At 50.4% G+C, this 14,149-nt stretch overlaps 1 protein-coding gene across 10 annotated transcripts in view; it reads right to left on the bottom strand.

Moving 5' to 3' along the window:
• Nucleotides 1–789: 789 nt before the first annotated feature.
• Nucleotides 790–14,149, bottom strand: part of TMEM131L (transmembrane 131 like) — a 159,836-nt gene continuing 146,476 nt past the window's right edge. For 9 of the 10 annotated variants that reach the window (XM_027117225.1, XM_027117228.1, XM_027117226.1 and 6 more), the window contains 7 exons: nt 13,829–14,014; nt 11,079–11,157; nt 9,405–9,487; nt 4,909–5,029; nt 3,374–3,465; nt 1,893–2,032; nt 790–1,198 (listed from right to left, as the gene is read on the bottom strand). In XM_027117225.1, coding sequence (XP_026973026.1) covers nt 923–1,198; nt 1,893–2,032; nt 3,374–3,465; nt 4,909–5,029; nt 9,405–9,487; nt 11,079–11,157; nt 13,829–14,014 — 977 coding nt within the window. In that variant the 3' untranslated portion in view covers nt 790–922. Of the gene's footprint in view, nt 1,199–1,892; nt 2,033–3,373; nt 3,466–4,908; nt 5,030–9,404; nt 9,488–11,078; nt 11,158–13,828; nt 14,015–14,149 lie in introns of those variants that run through there. The other variant, XM_027117234.1, reaches the window with a different exon arrangement.

Here is a 14,149-nt window from a genome sequence, read left to right as displayed (position 1 = left end):
GTCCAGGGTCCCACACAGCCAAGGCAAAGAGTAAGAAAAAGCAAGTGAACCCAGCATTCCACTCAAAAATCTCTCCCGTTCCATTTCCAATAAAGACAAAACAAAATGTAAAAATAAGACATTTTTATTAAAAGCTGAAATGTTTTCCAAGTTGATACACGCAAACAGATAATTCCATCACATGGATTTCTAAGATCACTGACAGGCAGATACAAACCAGCCTAGCAAACACGCACCAGCACCCTCAACCGCTCAGTACTTGGACTTGGACTCAGCCTGTTCACTCGGAGGGAAACCGGACACTTACCAGCATGTCCCTACTGCTGTCGTGCCCCTGGTGACTGGCCTGATGGCGGGGAGGGAACATCCCTGTCACACAGAACAGTGCCGGGCTCTCTGCTCCACCCCAGCAGCCCTGCCCACCAGGACTGGTCCGTCCAGGCAAGTGACTAGCAGCTGGCTTCCCAACACTGGAGGCTCGTTTCAATCAACGGAGCACTTGAAACAAAATCCTGGCTGCCTGAGCCACAGGCCCATTACAGAGCACCCCTCGGAAAGCCACCTGATGAAAGTCACTTTCCGCAAGCTCCCGGGGAGTCCGATGCCCACGGAGGGGGCAATCACTGCAGTGCTTTCTTTCTCAACTCTTACCTTCTTAGAAGCCGCCCTGGTCCTGATTTACACATTTGGTGTGTCTGACACGCTTCTTGAGTTATGAAGTTAGGACACATGGATGCTTCGTTTCTATCACTGTTTTGTGAAGGATTAAAAAAAAATAGAGCACCCAGATTTCATTAAAAAATTTATTTTCATATAAAAGTGCCAAAATAACCACAAACGTCAATCTATGTCAACAACCAGTTTACGCTAGTAATCAAAACACAAGCCTCTTTATTCACACTGTTCAAAACTCGAATCTTGTTCACACGTTCCCACAGTAGCTCGAGTCTCTGGACAGTGGGAAGTTTGCGTTCCTGTTCGCGGTGCTAGTCCATATGTCCAGGTCCATATAGGCACGGAATGGGTTAAACCCAGGGTAGTATTCCTTGCACATGACCGCCTGGTTTTCCATGTGAGTCGAGTGTTCCGTGGTGGGGTTGATGGGGCAGCAATTTTCATACACGTCGCTTTGCGGGGCCCAGATGGAACCAAAAAGTCCAGACATCGGAGACAAGCTTCGGGTGCTTGTGAGGTAGGGCTGAAGGATACATGAGGAGAAGAAAAAAAAAATAAAGAAAGAAATGTTTAAAAAAATAAAGAAGGCTTAGAAAGGCAATGGCAAGGTTGACTATGTACCCGTGGCTACCACAGTGTAATCAATCCAAGCTACCTGGACATTATTACACTATTCTCAGCCACCTGGGTGGTTTTAATTCCATTTTTCTCAAACAGAAGGTCATGAAATTCCCATCAAACTATCGATAACCTTTTATCAACCCAAGGAAGGACCCACAGGTCGAATGCCCTCCATTTGTAAAGAAGCAGCAGAGTGGGTGTCAGAGAAGCACAGAGGGTGTCCCCAGGCAGGAAGCCCTCCAGACCTGTCGCTGACACTGCCTGACCTTCCTGGAAGGTTCAGCTCATCTCCTTCCACAGATGAAAGGTCAGCGAGGCCACAGGAACACAGCTGCATCCCAGAGGGCTTCCGGGCCCAAGTTCAATGTCATCAACAACCATCTCTCCTCAGTGTGGTTTGGGGCGTCTTGGTTGCTGGTGTCTGCAAGCCCCTGCCCATCTGACTACGTGTGAGCCCCCTGCAGAGCGTGGCTGGTGACCTAAGGGGAACAAGCCGGGCTCTGGCTGATCTGAACCCAACCCTAAAGCTACAGTGAGACCAGGATGAGGCAGGCACTGGAAAGAACCCAGGCACAGCAGGACCGGGCGGCACTGACCGGAGAGCTGATGAGGCCAGCGTGTCCCCAGGCGGTCGGCACATCTGGGGGGCTGTTCCAGGCAGACTGGGAGCTGTGGTCAATGAAGTCTGTCTGAACTTCGGCAGGACAGGGGAAGCCATTGGGGTAGTTAATGTTTTCTACAAAGAATGGGAGACATCGACAGAGGTGAACATTTTTCTGGAGACAATGGAATTCTCACTCTCAGACAGAAAGCTCTCAAGGCCTTACTATATTGACAAGTTAAAGATGAACATAAAATAATTACTCCATGACACACACCACCTGGGAAGCCCTCAGGAAGTTCTTCCTCTGGGCTTAATTTTTTGTATTTGATAATTTGATGGGACTCTTTCTAATACACAGAATACACTAAAATACTGCTATACTTTTATAGTAGTATATACTACCATAGATTTGAATAGTGTCAAGGTTCTTACCAGTCCTTAAAATTTTCTTTTATTGCCTGTCATGCCAATGTCGGCCATCTCCACATACACCATATGCATTGATAAAGTAATAGGAAACCAAGCCCTTCTCCAACAGCAGTAAGAAGGTATAAACCCAGCCTCACAGGCAGAAAGAAAGTTACCACAGCACCCCCTTGTGATTATCATAGAGCACTGCATATATCAAAACCCAGATAAGTACAAGCATCTTGTACTTATATTTGGGCCCAAGAATCTGCAATTTTTCACAATTTCCCCTTCAAGCTCCTTCCCTTCCTTCTGCAGCACCATCCAGGGGCATAAGCATCAGGACATGCTGAGGAACAAGCAGGTAAATGATTCTACCTCACCTGGGACTTGTTTGCCTAAAAAGAGTAACTAACCCCAGCCTCCCAATGGATAATCCAATGGATAATCCACAGTTTAGGTACACATAGATCCAAATGACCCCGTTCTACCTAATTTGAAGGACTAAATAGATTAGGGTTATTTGTACCAGTTCCCAGACACCCGGGTTTAGAGGGCTTTTTTGGGCCATATAAAATTACATATGGCAGGCATGCTGGACCCACACGAAGAACTGACTCAGCAGCATCCTGGAAGATCATTCTCAAAGGCACATTCTCTGCAGTTAGTGTGTTGAGTCCACACTGCTTTGACTTTCTGAGAATAAAAGAATGGCACTGGGGGACTTCCCTGGTGGTCCAGTGGTAAAGAAAGAATCCACCTTCCAATGCAGGGGACGCATGCTCGATCCCTGGTCAGGGAACTAAGATCCCACATGCTGCGGGGCAACTAAGCCCGCGTGCCACAACTACTGAACTCTCGCGTCTCAACAAGAGAGCCCGTGTGCCGCAAACTACAGAGCTCACGTGCCCTGGAGCCCGTGCCACAACTAGAGAGAGAAAATCCACATGGCACGACTAGAGAGAAGCCCGTGCACTGCAATGAAAGATCCCGCGGGCTGCAACTAAGACCGACACAGCCAAAAAAAAAAAAAGAATGGCATTAAGATTGTCCAAATAGCTTTACCTTCCGGAAAGGCATTGTAGTCGTTCAATTCCAGGGGGCAGTACACACTGGGAAACTGGCCTTCACACGTTGCATTCCAATCAATGAAACTGCTACAAAAAACAAGGGGTCTAGTTTCAGAAACAGGATGTCAACATATCAAGGAAAGAAAGAGGAGTACGATGTTATTGCCCAGCATCCTCATCGCTGCTAATTCCTCAACTCTGGAAAATTAAAGAAGTACTTTATTGTCACAGAATCAAAGACTTACTAACTCAATGCTCATCACCAATGACACAGCACTGCAGGATGGATGGCTTGGACTGGATGCCCACTTCCTTTCAATGGGGATGTAATTAATGTACAGCATAGGAAACATAGTTAATCACACTGTAATACTCTGTGTGGTGAGAGATGATGACTAGACTTACATGGTGATCATTTTGGAACGTATAAAAATAATGAATCACTATGTTGTACAACTGAAATGTAATACTGTATGTCATTTATAATTCCAAAGAAAGTCAGAGATGGAGTTTGATCTGTTGAGTACAGAGAGCCAGGGACTCAGGGAAAAGTGGGGGCAGGGGAGCTTTTCTTTAAATGAGACAAGAAAAAGCAAATAAATTATGCCTAGATAAGGGGAATGGATGAAAACCCGGCTTTCAGTTTGCCAGAGAAGTACTTTCACTTAGACTGTAAAAAACTTGCCCATGGTTAGGTGTAAAGCATGTAAGCAGGACCAAGATTTGAAAGAGAAAATTGCTCTCACTTTTAACTAAAAGATATTACATTAAAAAAAAAAACAAACAAACAACAAACTAAAACCCACCCGCGTTTGTTAAGTCTAACCAGAGGCAGAGCCCGTGGCTGTGGCTTTGTCAGCACGTGGAGGATGGGACACTGCTGAGAGGGTCCCAACACCCACCCAGGGGGCTCAAACACATCCGCTACGATCTGCCACCTTCCGCTCGGGGCAAGGCCAGACTATGACTCATGGTAGATGCTTTGATCCCAACTGCAATCTGGATTTTCATTATAGAAATAAGAAAGTAACTACCTCTATTATAATAAGCTAAACTCCCCAATAAAACTTCAACTGGATTCTGATTAAACATAGATATTAACATTTTCTCAAGGTTTCATAATCGAATGATTAATCTAATGGCAAGTCTAAGAAGCTGCCACTTGTGGAACTATTTTTCAATACTCAAAAATTATTCGATCTTTAAAATTTTTAAATGTGTTCAAGATTAATGCCAAGGAAAAATGGAAATTTTTATTCTCTTAGCGGGTAGGAATTATGAGGCACTGTTTTTGTTTTTTCAGTTTTGCCTCTAATATATGAATAGCTCGTCTTTTCAGTTTAAAAAGGAAAACACTGACGTGGTCACCGGCTGTTACTTTTTTCCTTCCCTGTTTCTCTCAATTCCTGGCTTGTAATTTTTCAGACATCACAGCTCAACTCCAAAAAGCAGCTGGCAACACCCAGCTCAGGAGCTGGGGAGAAAGCCCGGACCCGGCCGCTGCTGCCGTCATCCGGATGGAGCGCATACCTGCTGTGCACCGGGGCGGGCGCGGGCAGCACGGCCGGCCCGCTGCTCTCCACGGCGCAGCCGAAGCCGCTGGTCACACACACGGGCTGTGCGGGCCACAGGTCCCCCGGGGGGTAGAGACCTGCGGAAGAGAACAGGCCTCTCAGCCCCCCTCCTTCTCATGCAGCCCTCGGCCACCCTTCCTGCAAGGACCAGCTCGACTTCTCCTCCCTCCAGGAAGCCCCGCCTCCAGCCCGTATCACCCGCGCGGCTTCACCGCTAGAGCCCTTCTGTCTGTAAAGTGCAAGGGCCGCGCGCAGCTTTGACCCGCAATTCAGACGGGACAGAACCGTCTCCTGGCCCGGATTACGAGATCATGGTAGTGACTCAACAAGCACTGCAGGGCCTGCCTGCTTCCTGCAAAGCCCCGGCAGGATTCCCAGGACACAGCAGTGAACACGTTGACATTCAAGTGAGCGGAGACAAACAACAAACAAAAGAAGTAAGAAGCTGGGAAAACGGTGCTGTTACAGCCCCAGGGATGAGACACAAGGATTCTGTGGCAGTGGAGGGGGCCAACCTCAGCACCAGGGGAGAGAACACCCTGCACCCTGCAGGTACCGGGCTTGGAGTGACGTGAGTGAGCCCTGTTTTCCACAATTGCCCCTGAGGCTTCCTCGGGAGGGACCCTGTCCCGGCTCGGCGCTCCCAAGCCGTGGAAGCGCCTGCCTGCTGGGTGTGCCAACAATATTGTCCTGACCTCAGTTTGAACACCGTCCCCCTAAACCTTTCCAGGGGACACCCGGCTCCTGCTCTTCCCAGCAAACACCTGCAGCACCTCTGCTTGTCTCCACCTTCACCGCCACAGCCGTTGCTCATTCGTGGGATGCACGGATGGACGCCATTGGTTGGTGGCATGGATTAAAGGGGCAGACTGGCCATCTGCACATGGGCAGGAACTCCACAAAGAAAGAATAGACTCAACTATTCGAAATGCACTGGGAACCCGAAGGTCTACCAGCCAACCAGGCCACACGGGGATGGGGGGAATACATGGACAGGAATACATGGACACAACTCTCGCCTTCCAGGCAGCGTGTGCGCCCCCAGGGCTGCACCCCCATGTGGGAGCCGGCGGCAATCACCCGCCTGGAGACCCAGAGACCTGCAGCTCACGGTGGTCAGAGAGACCTTCGAGCGTTTAAAGAAACACCACCAGAGACCACGTAGCTGTCATAGCTGTGGGGGTCTCTCAAGGACGAGGTCCACCTCCTAAGGCCGCCCTGGTGTTTGGGGCCTTGCTCAGTGGTTGGGCAGGCACCCTACGGTCAGTCCTGCAGGGCGGGGCATCCTGCCGTGAAAGTCCTGTTGAGTATCGCTGGGACCAGAGGCTGCATGAGCCGATTAAGATCAGATCAACCAAGAACCGCCTCTGCACTCAGGTGCTCATGAACAAATGGACCGGAAGCCAAGACCGCACAGAAACGAGGGGTGTGTATGCTGCTTCGAGACAATCTCTGTGGGTCTCACGTTTCTTTGCTTCCTGGAATGGATGCTCTGACTGCCCACGTTCTGACCTATCTTTCCAAGGATATTTGCTAAACAAAGCCTCAGAAGATGGAGACAGGATCTCCCCCTAGAGCAACGGGCAAGTTTGCTTCGTCCAACATAATAAAGATAATGTCGCCCACCTGGGCGGCCCTGCATCGCCCCCAAGGGACTGGAGGCCTGAAGGAAGTGTGCTTACAAGATGCTCAGGCTGCTTGCTGTGCTAAGCGTCCTATTCTCTGACCCAGGAGCCTCTTGTCCTCTGGCAGCAGCTACAAAATCATGGCAGGCTAACTTGTTAGCTCGTAATAAGTAGGGTAAACGCCTCAGACCCTTCCCCGGTCTCGACAGTGATGTGATCTGACTCACGTTCAATATCATCCCTCTGGCTGCTGTGCTGAAAAGAGACGGTAAGGTGGTGGCGGATGTTCACCAGCGTTACCGTGGTGATCGTTTTGCAATATGTACATATGATGAATCATTACATTAGTTATACCCCTGAAACGAATCTAATATTATGTATCAATTATATCCCAAAAAGAAAGAAAATAAAAGACAATGAGATAGTAAGGTGAGGTGAGAAGTAGAGAGACCTGTCGGGAGGCTGCGGCGAGAAAGAATGGTGGCCGTGGGGAGAAGTGATCAGATTCTGGGTCTGTTTGGAAGGCAGAGGCAGAGTGAGACAACAGATCCCATGTGGGGATGAGGAAAAGAGTCCAGGATGACGCCCAGACTTCTGACCTGAGCAACAAGAAAGCCCGAGTGGGAGGCTGTGCGAGGAGTAGGGCTGAGCAGGTGAGCGTTCTGTACGGGACACCGGTGCAGGCCTGAGGACAGATGGCACCGGCAGCTGGCTGTGCAGAAGTGGGAGCTGTCGGGGGGCTGGAGGTGGACGGACCACCAGGAGAGCACGACCCAGATGAGCATGAGAGCTGGGGGAGCCGAGGGGAACTGCACCGGGACCCCCGAGGTCACAGCCCGAGCAGAAGGTCTCAGGAGGCCGGAGTGCGGGGCCCCGGCCACGGAGATCACTGGGGTCCCGCAGACACTGCTCCGGTGTCACGGCACAGCCAGCCCCAGCGGTTTCAGGGAGAACAGGAGGAAAGGAATCTAAGCATCAGGCAGACAACTCCCCCAGGCAGCTCTCCCAGAGAGGAGGGCACAGAAGCAGCCAGATAAGGGGGCGTCAAGGGAGAGTGGCTGCTTCTGTGTTAAGGACGGGATGGGAGGTCTCATGGTATGTACGGATGCCGGTGGGGACGACCCGTTAGAGAAAACCCGACGCTGGCACCGAGCCGGAAAGGGACCCCACAGAGGAGGGCAGCCTGACAACACACGGGCCGCAGCAGGAGGGCAGCGGGGGTGGCGGGTGGAAGACGGGGCAGGCGGAGCCTCTCTCTTCCCCAGGTAACGGGAAGCATCAGCTAAGAGAACCCGGCAGAGGACTGACAGGTGGGCACGGGGGGCGGGGTGGGGGGTGGGGGCCGCAGCTGCCGCAAGGCTGGTGGCCGGCCGGCTGTGTGCGCTGCTCTCCAGTCTCGCTCATCTGCACGGCACAGGGCAGAGACACTGGAAAACTGGGCCAAACCACGCCCGTGGCTCTGCAAGGAGGGTGCAGCGCAGGGGGAGGGGGCCCAGAGGGGACGTGACAGCAGGTGGGAGGACTGAGGCTGGGGCGCGTGAGGGAGGTGCGGGCAGAGGAAGGGGACGGCACCGGCCCTGTGGACAGTGACTGTGAACAAGGGCTGTTTCTGTAGTGACTTTAGGGCCTCAACAGGATTGTAACGGGTCATCAAAAAGTAACTGCAGACTATTAACAAAGACGAGGTAAAAAGGCGCTTGAAACACATACACACAACATGGATAAGACACTAGATGACATACGATTCTCCAACTGACGACAAAAACAAAGACCGGAGAACATGGCAGGCGTACCTGTTTTGACACAGGTTTTCTTTTTCCTCACCGTTCATTAAATCCTCTCCCTCCTCTATCACCTCAAAGAGAAAAGGCAGTACCTTCTAAACCTCCCTAAATCTTGCCTAAGCAAATTACTGAATTTAAGAGTATTTTTTCATCAAAAACACTTATTTTTATTGGACCAGTAGGCAGATCCAACTCACGAATAGTTTATTTCTGTTGATAATCTGACAGCAGATAAACTCTCTGTAACCACAGAGCTGGAAGCCTCCTGCCTTCAAAGTAAAAGTGCTCGCTGTGCTGGGCAGCCTTTAGTCCAGCGTGATTCACATGAGCAAAAGCAAGAGCTCGACGGTGCCGCAGAGGGTAACAACCAGGCTCATCCTGCCACCATTCCTGAGCCTGGTTAGGCAGGAAGGAGGCGCGAGGAGAAAAGAGGAGAAACGAAGGCAAGAGAGGTGAAGGGAAGGAGAAGGAAAGAGAGGGGGCCTGGAGCTAACCTCCGGGGCAGACCCTGGGCGGAGCGGCTTCCCTCCCTGGGCCCCGTGTCCAGGCTCCTGGGCCGCCCTCCCTGCCTGGCTGAGGCCACAGAGCTCAGCGCTTGGCCTCAGCACCGGTGCAGGAGGGAGGCTGGATCAGTGGACAGGCTTCTGAGACAAGGGGGAGGGGTGGGGACGGGGGACAGGCAGAGACACGGGAGGTGGAAGTCAGCTAATCGGGGCGCCGGAGCCTCCGTCTGCTCCCCGCTTTTCTGCCACCCTAGATGGGAAAGGGAACTAAAGGCGGAGGCAACCCCTGTAAAGGGGCCCCACCTTGCTCCGGGGCCACAGGGCACCTGTGCCTTGTGTCCCAGGATGGAGCTCAGGGTCCGTGCAGAAGGGGCAGCCGAGGCCAGGGGCCCCGAGGACGCCAGGGCAGAGGACAGGGGCCTTCCCGACGCTCGGGAGCCGGGGCACAGACAAGCCGGCTCTGTCTGTCCTCAAGCTCCCCGGCCAGCAGCACGACATGGACACCTGGCCGGTGTCCGGAGCAAGAGCAACGCGCCTCACCTTTATCTTCTTCAACAGCCGCAGGCCCAGCAGGAAGGCTGGGACAGGGGGCGTCCACGTGTCGGGGGAAGCTACTCACGTCTCTGCGGGGAGAGCAAGAAGATGAGCCACTGACCCTCTCTGTACAAGGAAATGCTGAATTTCTGTAACTAAGTCCGTGTTTTTTTTGGGTTTTTTTTGTTTTTTTGCGGTACGCGTGCCTCTCACTGTTGTGGCCTCTCCCATTGCGGAGCACAGGCTCCGGATGCGCAGGCTCAGCGGCCATGGCTCACGGGCCTAGTCGCTCTGCAGCATGTGGGATCTTCCCGGACCGGGGCACGAACCCGCGTCCCCTGCATCAGCAGGCGGACTCTCAACCACTGCGCCACCAGGGAAGCCCCTGACTGCGTTTTTACATGAATTCTTCCCCTCAAAAACCATAAAGATACTAGAGACATAAAGGTATACACCCACAAAAGTGCTGAGGAATATTAAATTCCCAAGATCCAGAGAAGTCTTTTTTTTTTTTTTAAATAACATCTACCTTCAATCTTCTATTTTGGTGTAAGAGTATGTATGTATGTATGTATGTATTCATTCATTCATTTATTTATGGCTGCGTTGGGTCTTTGTTGTTCTGCGCAGGTTTTCTTTAGTCGTGGCGAGTGGGGGCTACCCTTTGCTGTGGTGTGCGTGCTTCTCATTGTGGTGGCTTCTCTTGTTGTGGAGCACGGGCTCTAGGTGCACAGGCTTCAGTAGCTGCAGCACACAGGCTCAACAGTTGCGGCACATGGGCCCCAGAATGCGTGGACTTCAGTAGTTGCGGCACGTGGGCTTCAGTAGTTGTGGCTTGCGGGCTCTAGACTGCAGGCTCAGTAGTTGTGGCGCACGGGCTTAGTTGCTCCACGGCATGTGGGATCTTCCCGGACCAGGGGTCGAACCGTGTCCCCTGCACTGGCAGGTGGATTCTTAACCACTGCGCCACCAGGGAAGCCCCCAGGGAAGTCTTGTTTTAACAAACACCAACAGCACAATGCTAACTAAGGTAGTCTGCAGTTTCCAATCTGCCTTTCAGCAGCTGGCAACAACCTCCCACTCCTGGTTTACTCTCTACCCCTAACAGAAAGAGCTCGCATAGAGCTTTCCTCATCCATTCCATTTTTATGACACCACCCCCTGTCCTCTCATGGTGCCTAAAACCTAACCACACTCCTCACTCTGAAACCCTCTCCTTCTAACATACCCTCCTCTTCTCCCTCTCAGTAAATGGTGCTTGTTTATTTTGTCCGATGCTGCAGAAATCATCACACGGTGAAACCGTAAACATGTGTCTCCTAGGTTCTTGCAAACTTTTCTGAATCATCAGTGCTCAGTTTTATTTCAAGTCCTAGAAAAGAGTAGCTGGTTCCCATCCTTACTGTTACTACTGTTCTTCCTACTTTCAGGAGCGACACCTTCTAACGCGGCCGTATCACCGAAAGGACCAGTGATACCAGAGACGTCCCCACACAAGCGTGTTGTCTTGGAAAGATTGTATGCCCTGAATTATTAATAAAATCAGATTTACTTTCTCACATCCTTAAAAGGTTTTCCTATTTTAGCCTGCAGAACCAAGTACAAAGAAGAAACACACGGAATGAAAGAAAAAAGCAGTACCTAAAACATACTGTAAAAGCTGGAAAACTAAACACTTACGTGGGATTGCAGATGTTATGAGAAAGATTCAAGGAGATGGGAGCTTCAGAGGGAAAGTCATTTTGTGAAACACTGTCTCCTGCATAAAAACAAAAAGGTGATCACAAGTTTTTATAAGCATAATTCAACTGTGTATATCCTGTGTTAAGATGCAGATCACTAACATCGTTAACCCCTATGAATGATTTATTTTTCACATTTAATGGATAGTCAGTCAATTTTTTAATTAAAAAAACTTTTACGTATGAATGTGTATAAAACTTGGATCATACTTCAAAAATACTTTGTGTTTTTGATCTTTTACACAATTAATTATATTGGGGGGGACTTCCCTGGTGGTCCAGTGGTAAAGAATCCACCTTACAATGCAGGGGAAAACGGGTTCCATCCCTGGTCAGGGAACTAAGATCCCACACGCCGCGGGGCAACTAAGCCCGCATGCCACAACTACTGAGCTCATGAGCCTCAACTAGAGCCCTCGTGCTGCAAACTACAGAGCCCACGTGCTGGGGAACCCGCGTGCCACAACTAGAGAGAGAAAACCTGCACGCCACAACTAGAGAGAAGCCCACGCGCCACAACAAAAGATGCCGCATACTACAACTAAGACCTGACGCAGCCAAAAATAAATAAAATAAATATGTATATAATAAATACATCTTTTAAAAAATTATATTGGGGACATTTTCCTGATATTTATTATACAACCTCTGAACATAACTAGACTGAGTCTTACGCCCTGTGTTACAAGCAAGGCCATCACTCACCTTTCTCATTCTCCTGCTGTTGGCCTTATCCCCCAAGCGAGAGCTGCGCTTCTATTTTTTTATTGATGTTAAGCACCAATTTTAAAAACTCTCGCATTAGCACCATCAGGCGTACTGCCTTCAGTGGCCAAGAAGACCATCCCCGCCACCAAACAAAACACCGCAAGCCGTCCTGCATCCAAGCCCTCGTGGCGTTCTCCAGCACACAGTAATAAACAGATGTACGTGTATGTCCGTGGGGGGTCATTAGGCAAACAGTGTCTAAAAAGGCACCTGCAGGAAGGGCCAATGATGTGAAAAAGGCTGAGAAACGGACTGAAATCACAAGTGGGCATGTGTCTAGGTTTTTATGGTGCCAGGGCCCAGGTCTCCCAGACAGGAGCTTCTTTATAGGTAATCACTGCTGGCAGGAGACACAGCAGAGGCCGCTGTAATGAGCGGGAGGCAGTGGGAAGTGGGCTGGGCTCGGGGGGAGTCAGGGTCCCAGGGCGTCCAACAAGCCACGCGACCTCTCTGAGCCCAGGTCCTTGGAGGCACGGGGAGCGCCCCCCGTGGCCCTGCGTACAGAGTGAGCGTCCCATGGATGCCACGGTGACGCCAATGGAACCCGTCTCCCCCCTGTCCTGATAACAAAGCTTAACCTGTACTATGTTGACCATGACAGCGAAAAGGAGTGAATTAAATCTTTACGTAGACATGGAGGTACGACAAACAACACTGAGTGAAACAGCAAGACGCAGCATGCTTACTGAAGCGTGATTTCCGTTATGTAAGTTAAAAACAATTCTCTGGGGCTTCCCTGGTGGCGCAGTGGTTGAGAGTCCGCCTGCCGATGCAGGGGACACGGGTTCGTGCCCCGGTCCGGGAAGATCCCACATGCCGCGGAGCGGCTGGGCCCGTGAGCCATGGCCACTGAGCCTGCGCGTCCGGAGCCTGTGCTCCGTGACGGGAGAGGCCACAACAGTGAGAGGCCCGCGTACCGCAAAAAAAAAAAAAAAAAAAAAATTCTCTGTTTTGTTGATATATGAATGTAAAATAAAGTATGGATTAAAAGAATACACAGCAAGCCCATGACAGTGGACAGTGAGTCTCTCAAGCAGGAGGAAGCGGAAGACTATAAAATATTACCTCTTAAAAAAAAAAGGAGGGCAAATATGACAAAATTAAGAGTTATTAATTCTAGGTGACAGAAATATAGATGCTTCTTTGACCTTTCCTGTATCTTTAAATTTTTCAAAAACAAGGGAGGACCACTGTTCATAGCAACATTATTCATAAGACGCAAAAGGTGGAAAAACCCAAGTGTCCATCAACAGATGAATAGAGAGATAAAATGCAGTCTATCCACAGACAACGGAATATTTATTATTCAGCCTTTAAGAAGGAAGGAAATCCTGACATGTCACAACATGGATGAACCTTGAAGACACCATGCTAAGTGAAATAAGCCACTCACCAAAGGACAAGTATTGTATGACTTCACTTACCAGATACGAGAGTATTCAAATTCACAGACAGAAAGCAGAATAGAGGTTCACAGGGCTGTAGGGGTGGGGAAGGGAGAGCTACGGTTTAATAGGTACCGAGTTTCTCTTTGGGATGGGGAAGAAGGCCCAAAGATGGATGGTGGTGATGACTGCACAACAATGTGAACGTATTTAATGCCACTGAACTGGACACTTAAAAATGGTTAAAATAGTAGATTTTGTGTTATGTATTCTTTACCACAACAAACAAATGTACAAGTGAAAAAATAAACGTGGAAATTCTTTGAACTGTTTCCAAGATACAGACTTTAAAAAATAATAATAATAATGGAGGGAGGCAGGAAGGAAGAAAGAAAAAAGAAAGTGGATAAAATGCAAAGCAAAGCAAGCACGGGAATGCAGAGCCCACCGCGGGCGGGCGGCACTGGAAGGCAGATCAGGCCCCTGTTCTGGGTGCCGGGGCAGGAGGGCCAGGAGGCCTCAGTCCCAGACTCACCAGGTGGCAGGAAGTGCTGAGGGCCCAGCATGGGCTTCTTGTCCCCGTCAGAGCTGCTGGCACTGCTCCAGCTGCCCCAGCTGCCCCGGCTGGCACGCACGCTGCCCGAGGAGCTGCCACAGTCCGAGCTGGAGTCTGAGCAGGACTTCTCCACGCGCTTCTTCCCCGGCTTCTGGAAGTAACCCTCTGTGGGAAGTGAGAGAGGAGTCGTGTTTCGCTTACAGAGTTTTCAACCTGATGCCACTTCCAGTAGAAGGAGAGAGGCCAAGGTATGAAGAAGGCAGGGCTCAGCTTCAGGATCTGCCCCCTCTGCCCGTCCAG

The sequence above is a fragment of the Aethalodelphis obliquidens genome, unplaced genomic scaffold, assembly GCF_003676395.1.
Source record: "Aethalodelphis obliquidens isolate GAN/ISIS:26980383/991018 unplaced genomic scaffold, ASM367639v1 scaffold17, whole genome shotgun sequence".
In the NCBI taxonomy this organism is placed as follows: Eukaryota; Metazoa; Chordata; class Mammalia; order Artiodactyla; family Delphinidae; genus Aethalodelphis; species Aethalodelphis obliquidens.
This window is presented reverse-complemented; position numbering and strand designations above follow the sequence as displayed.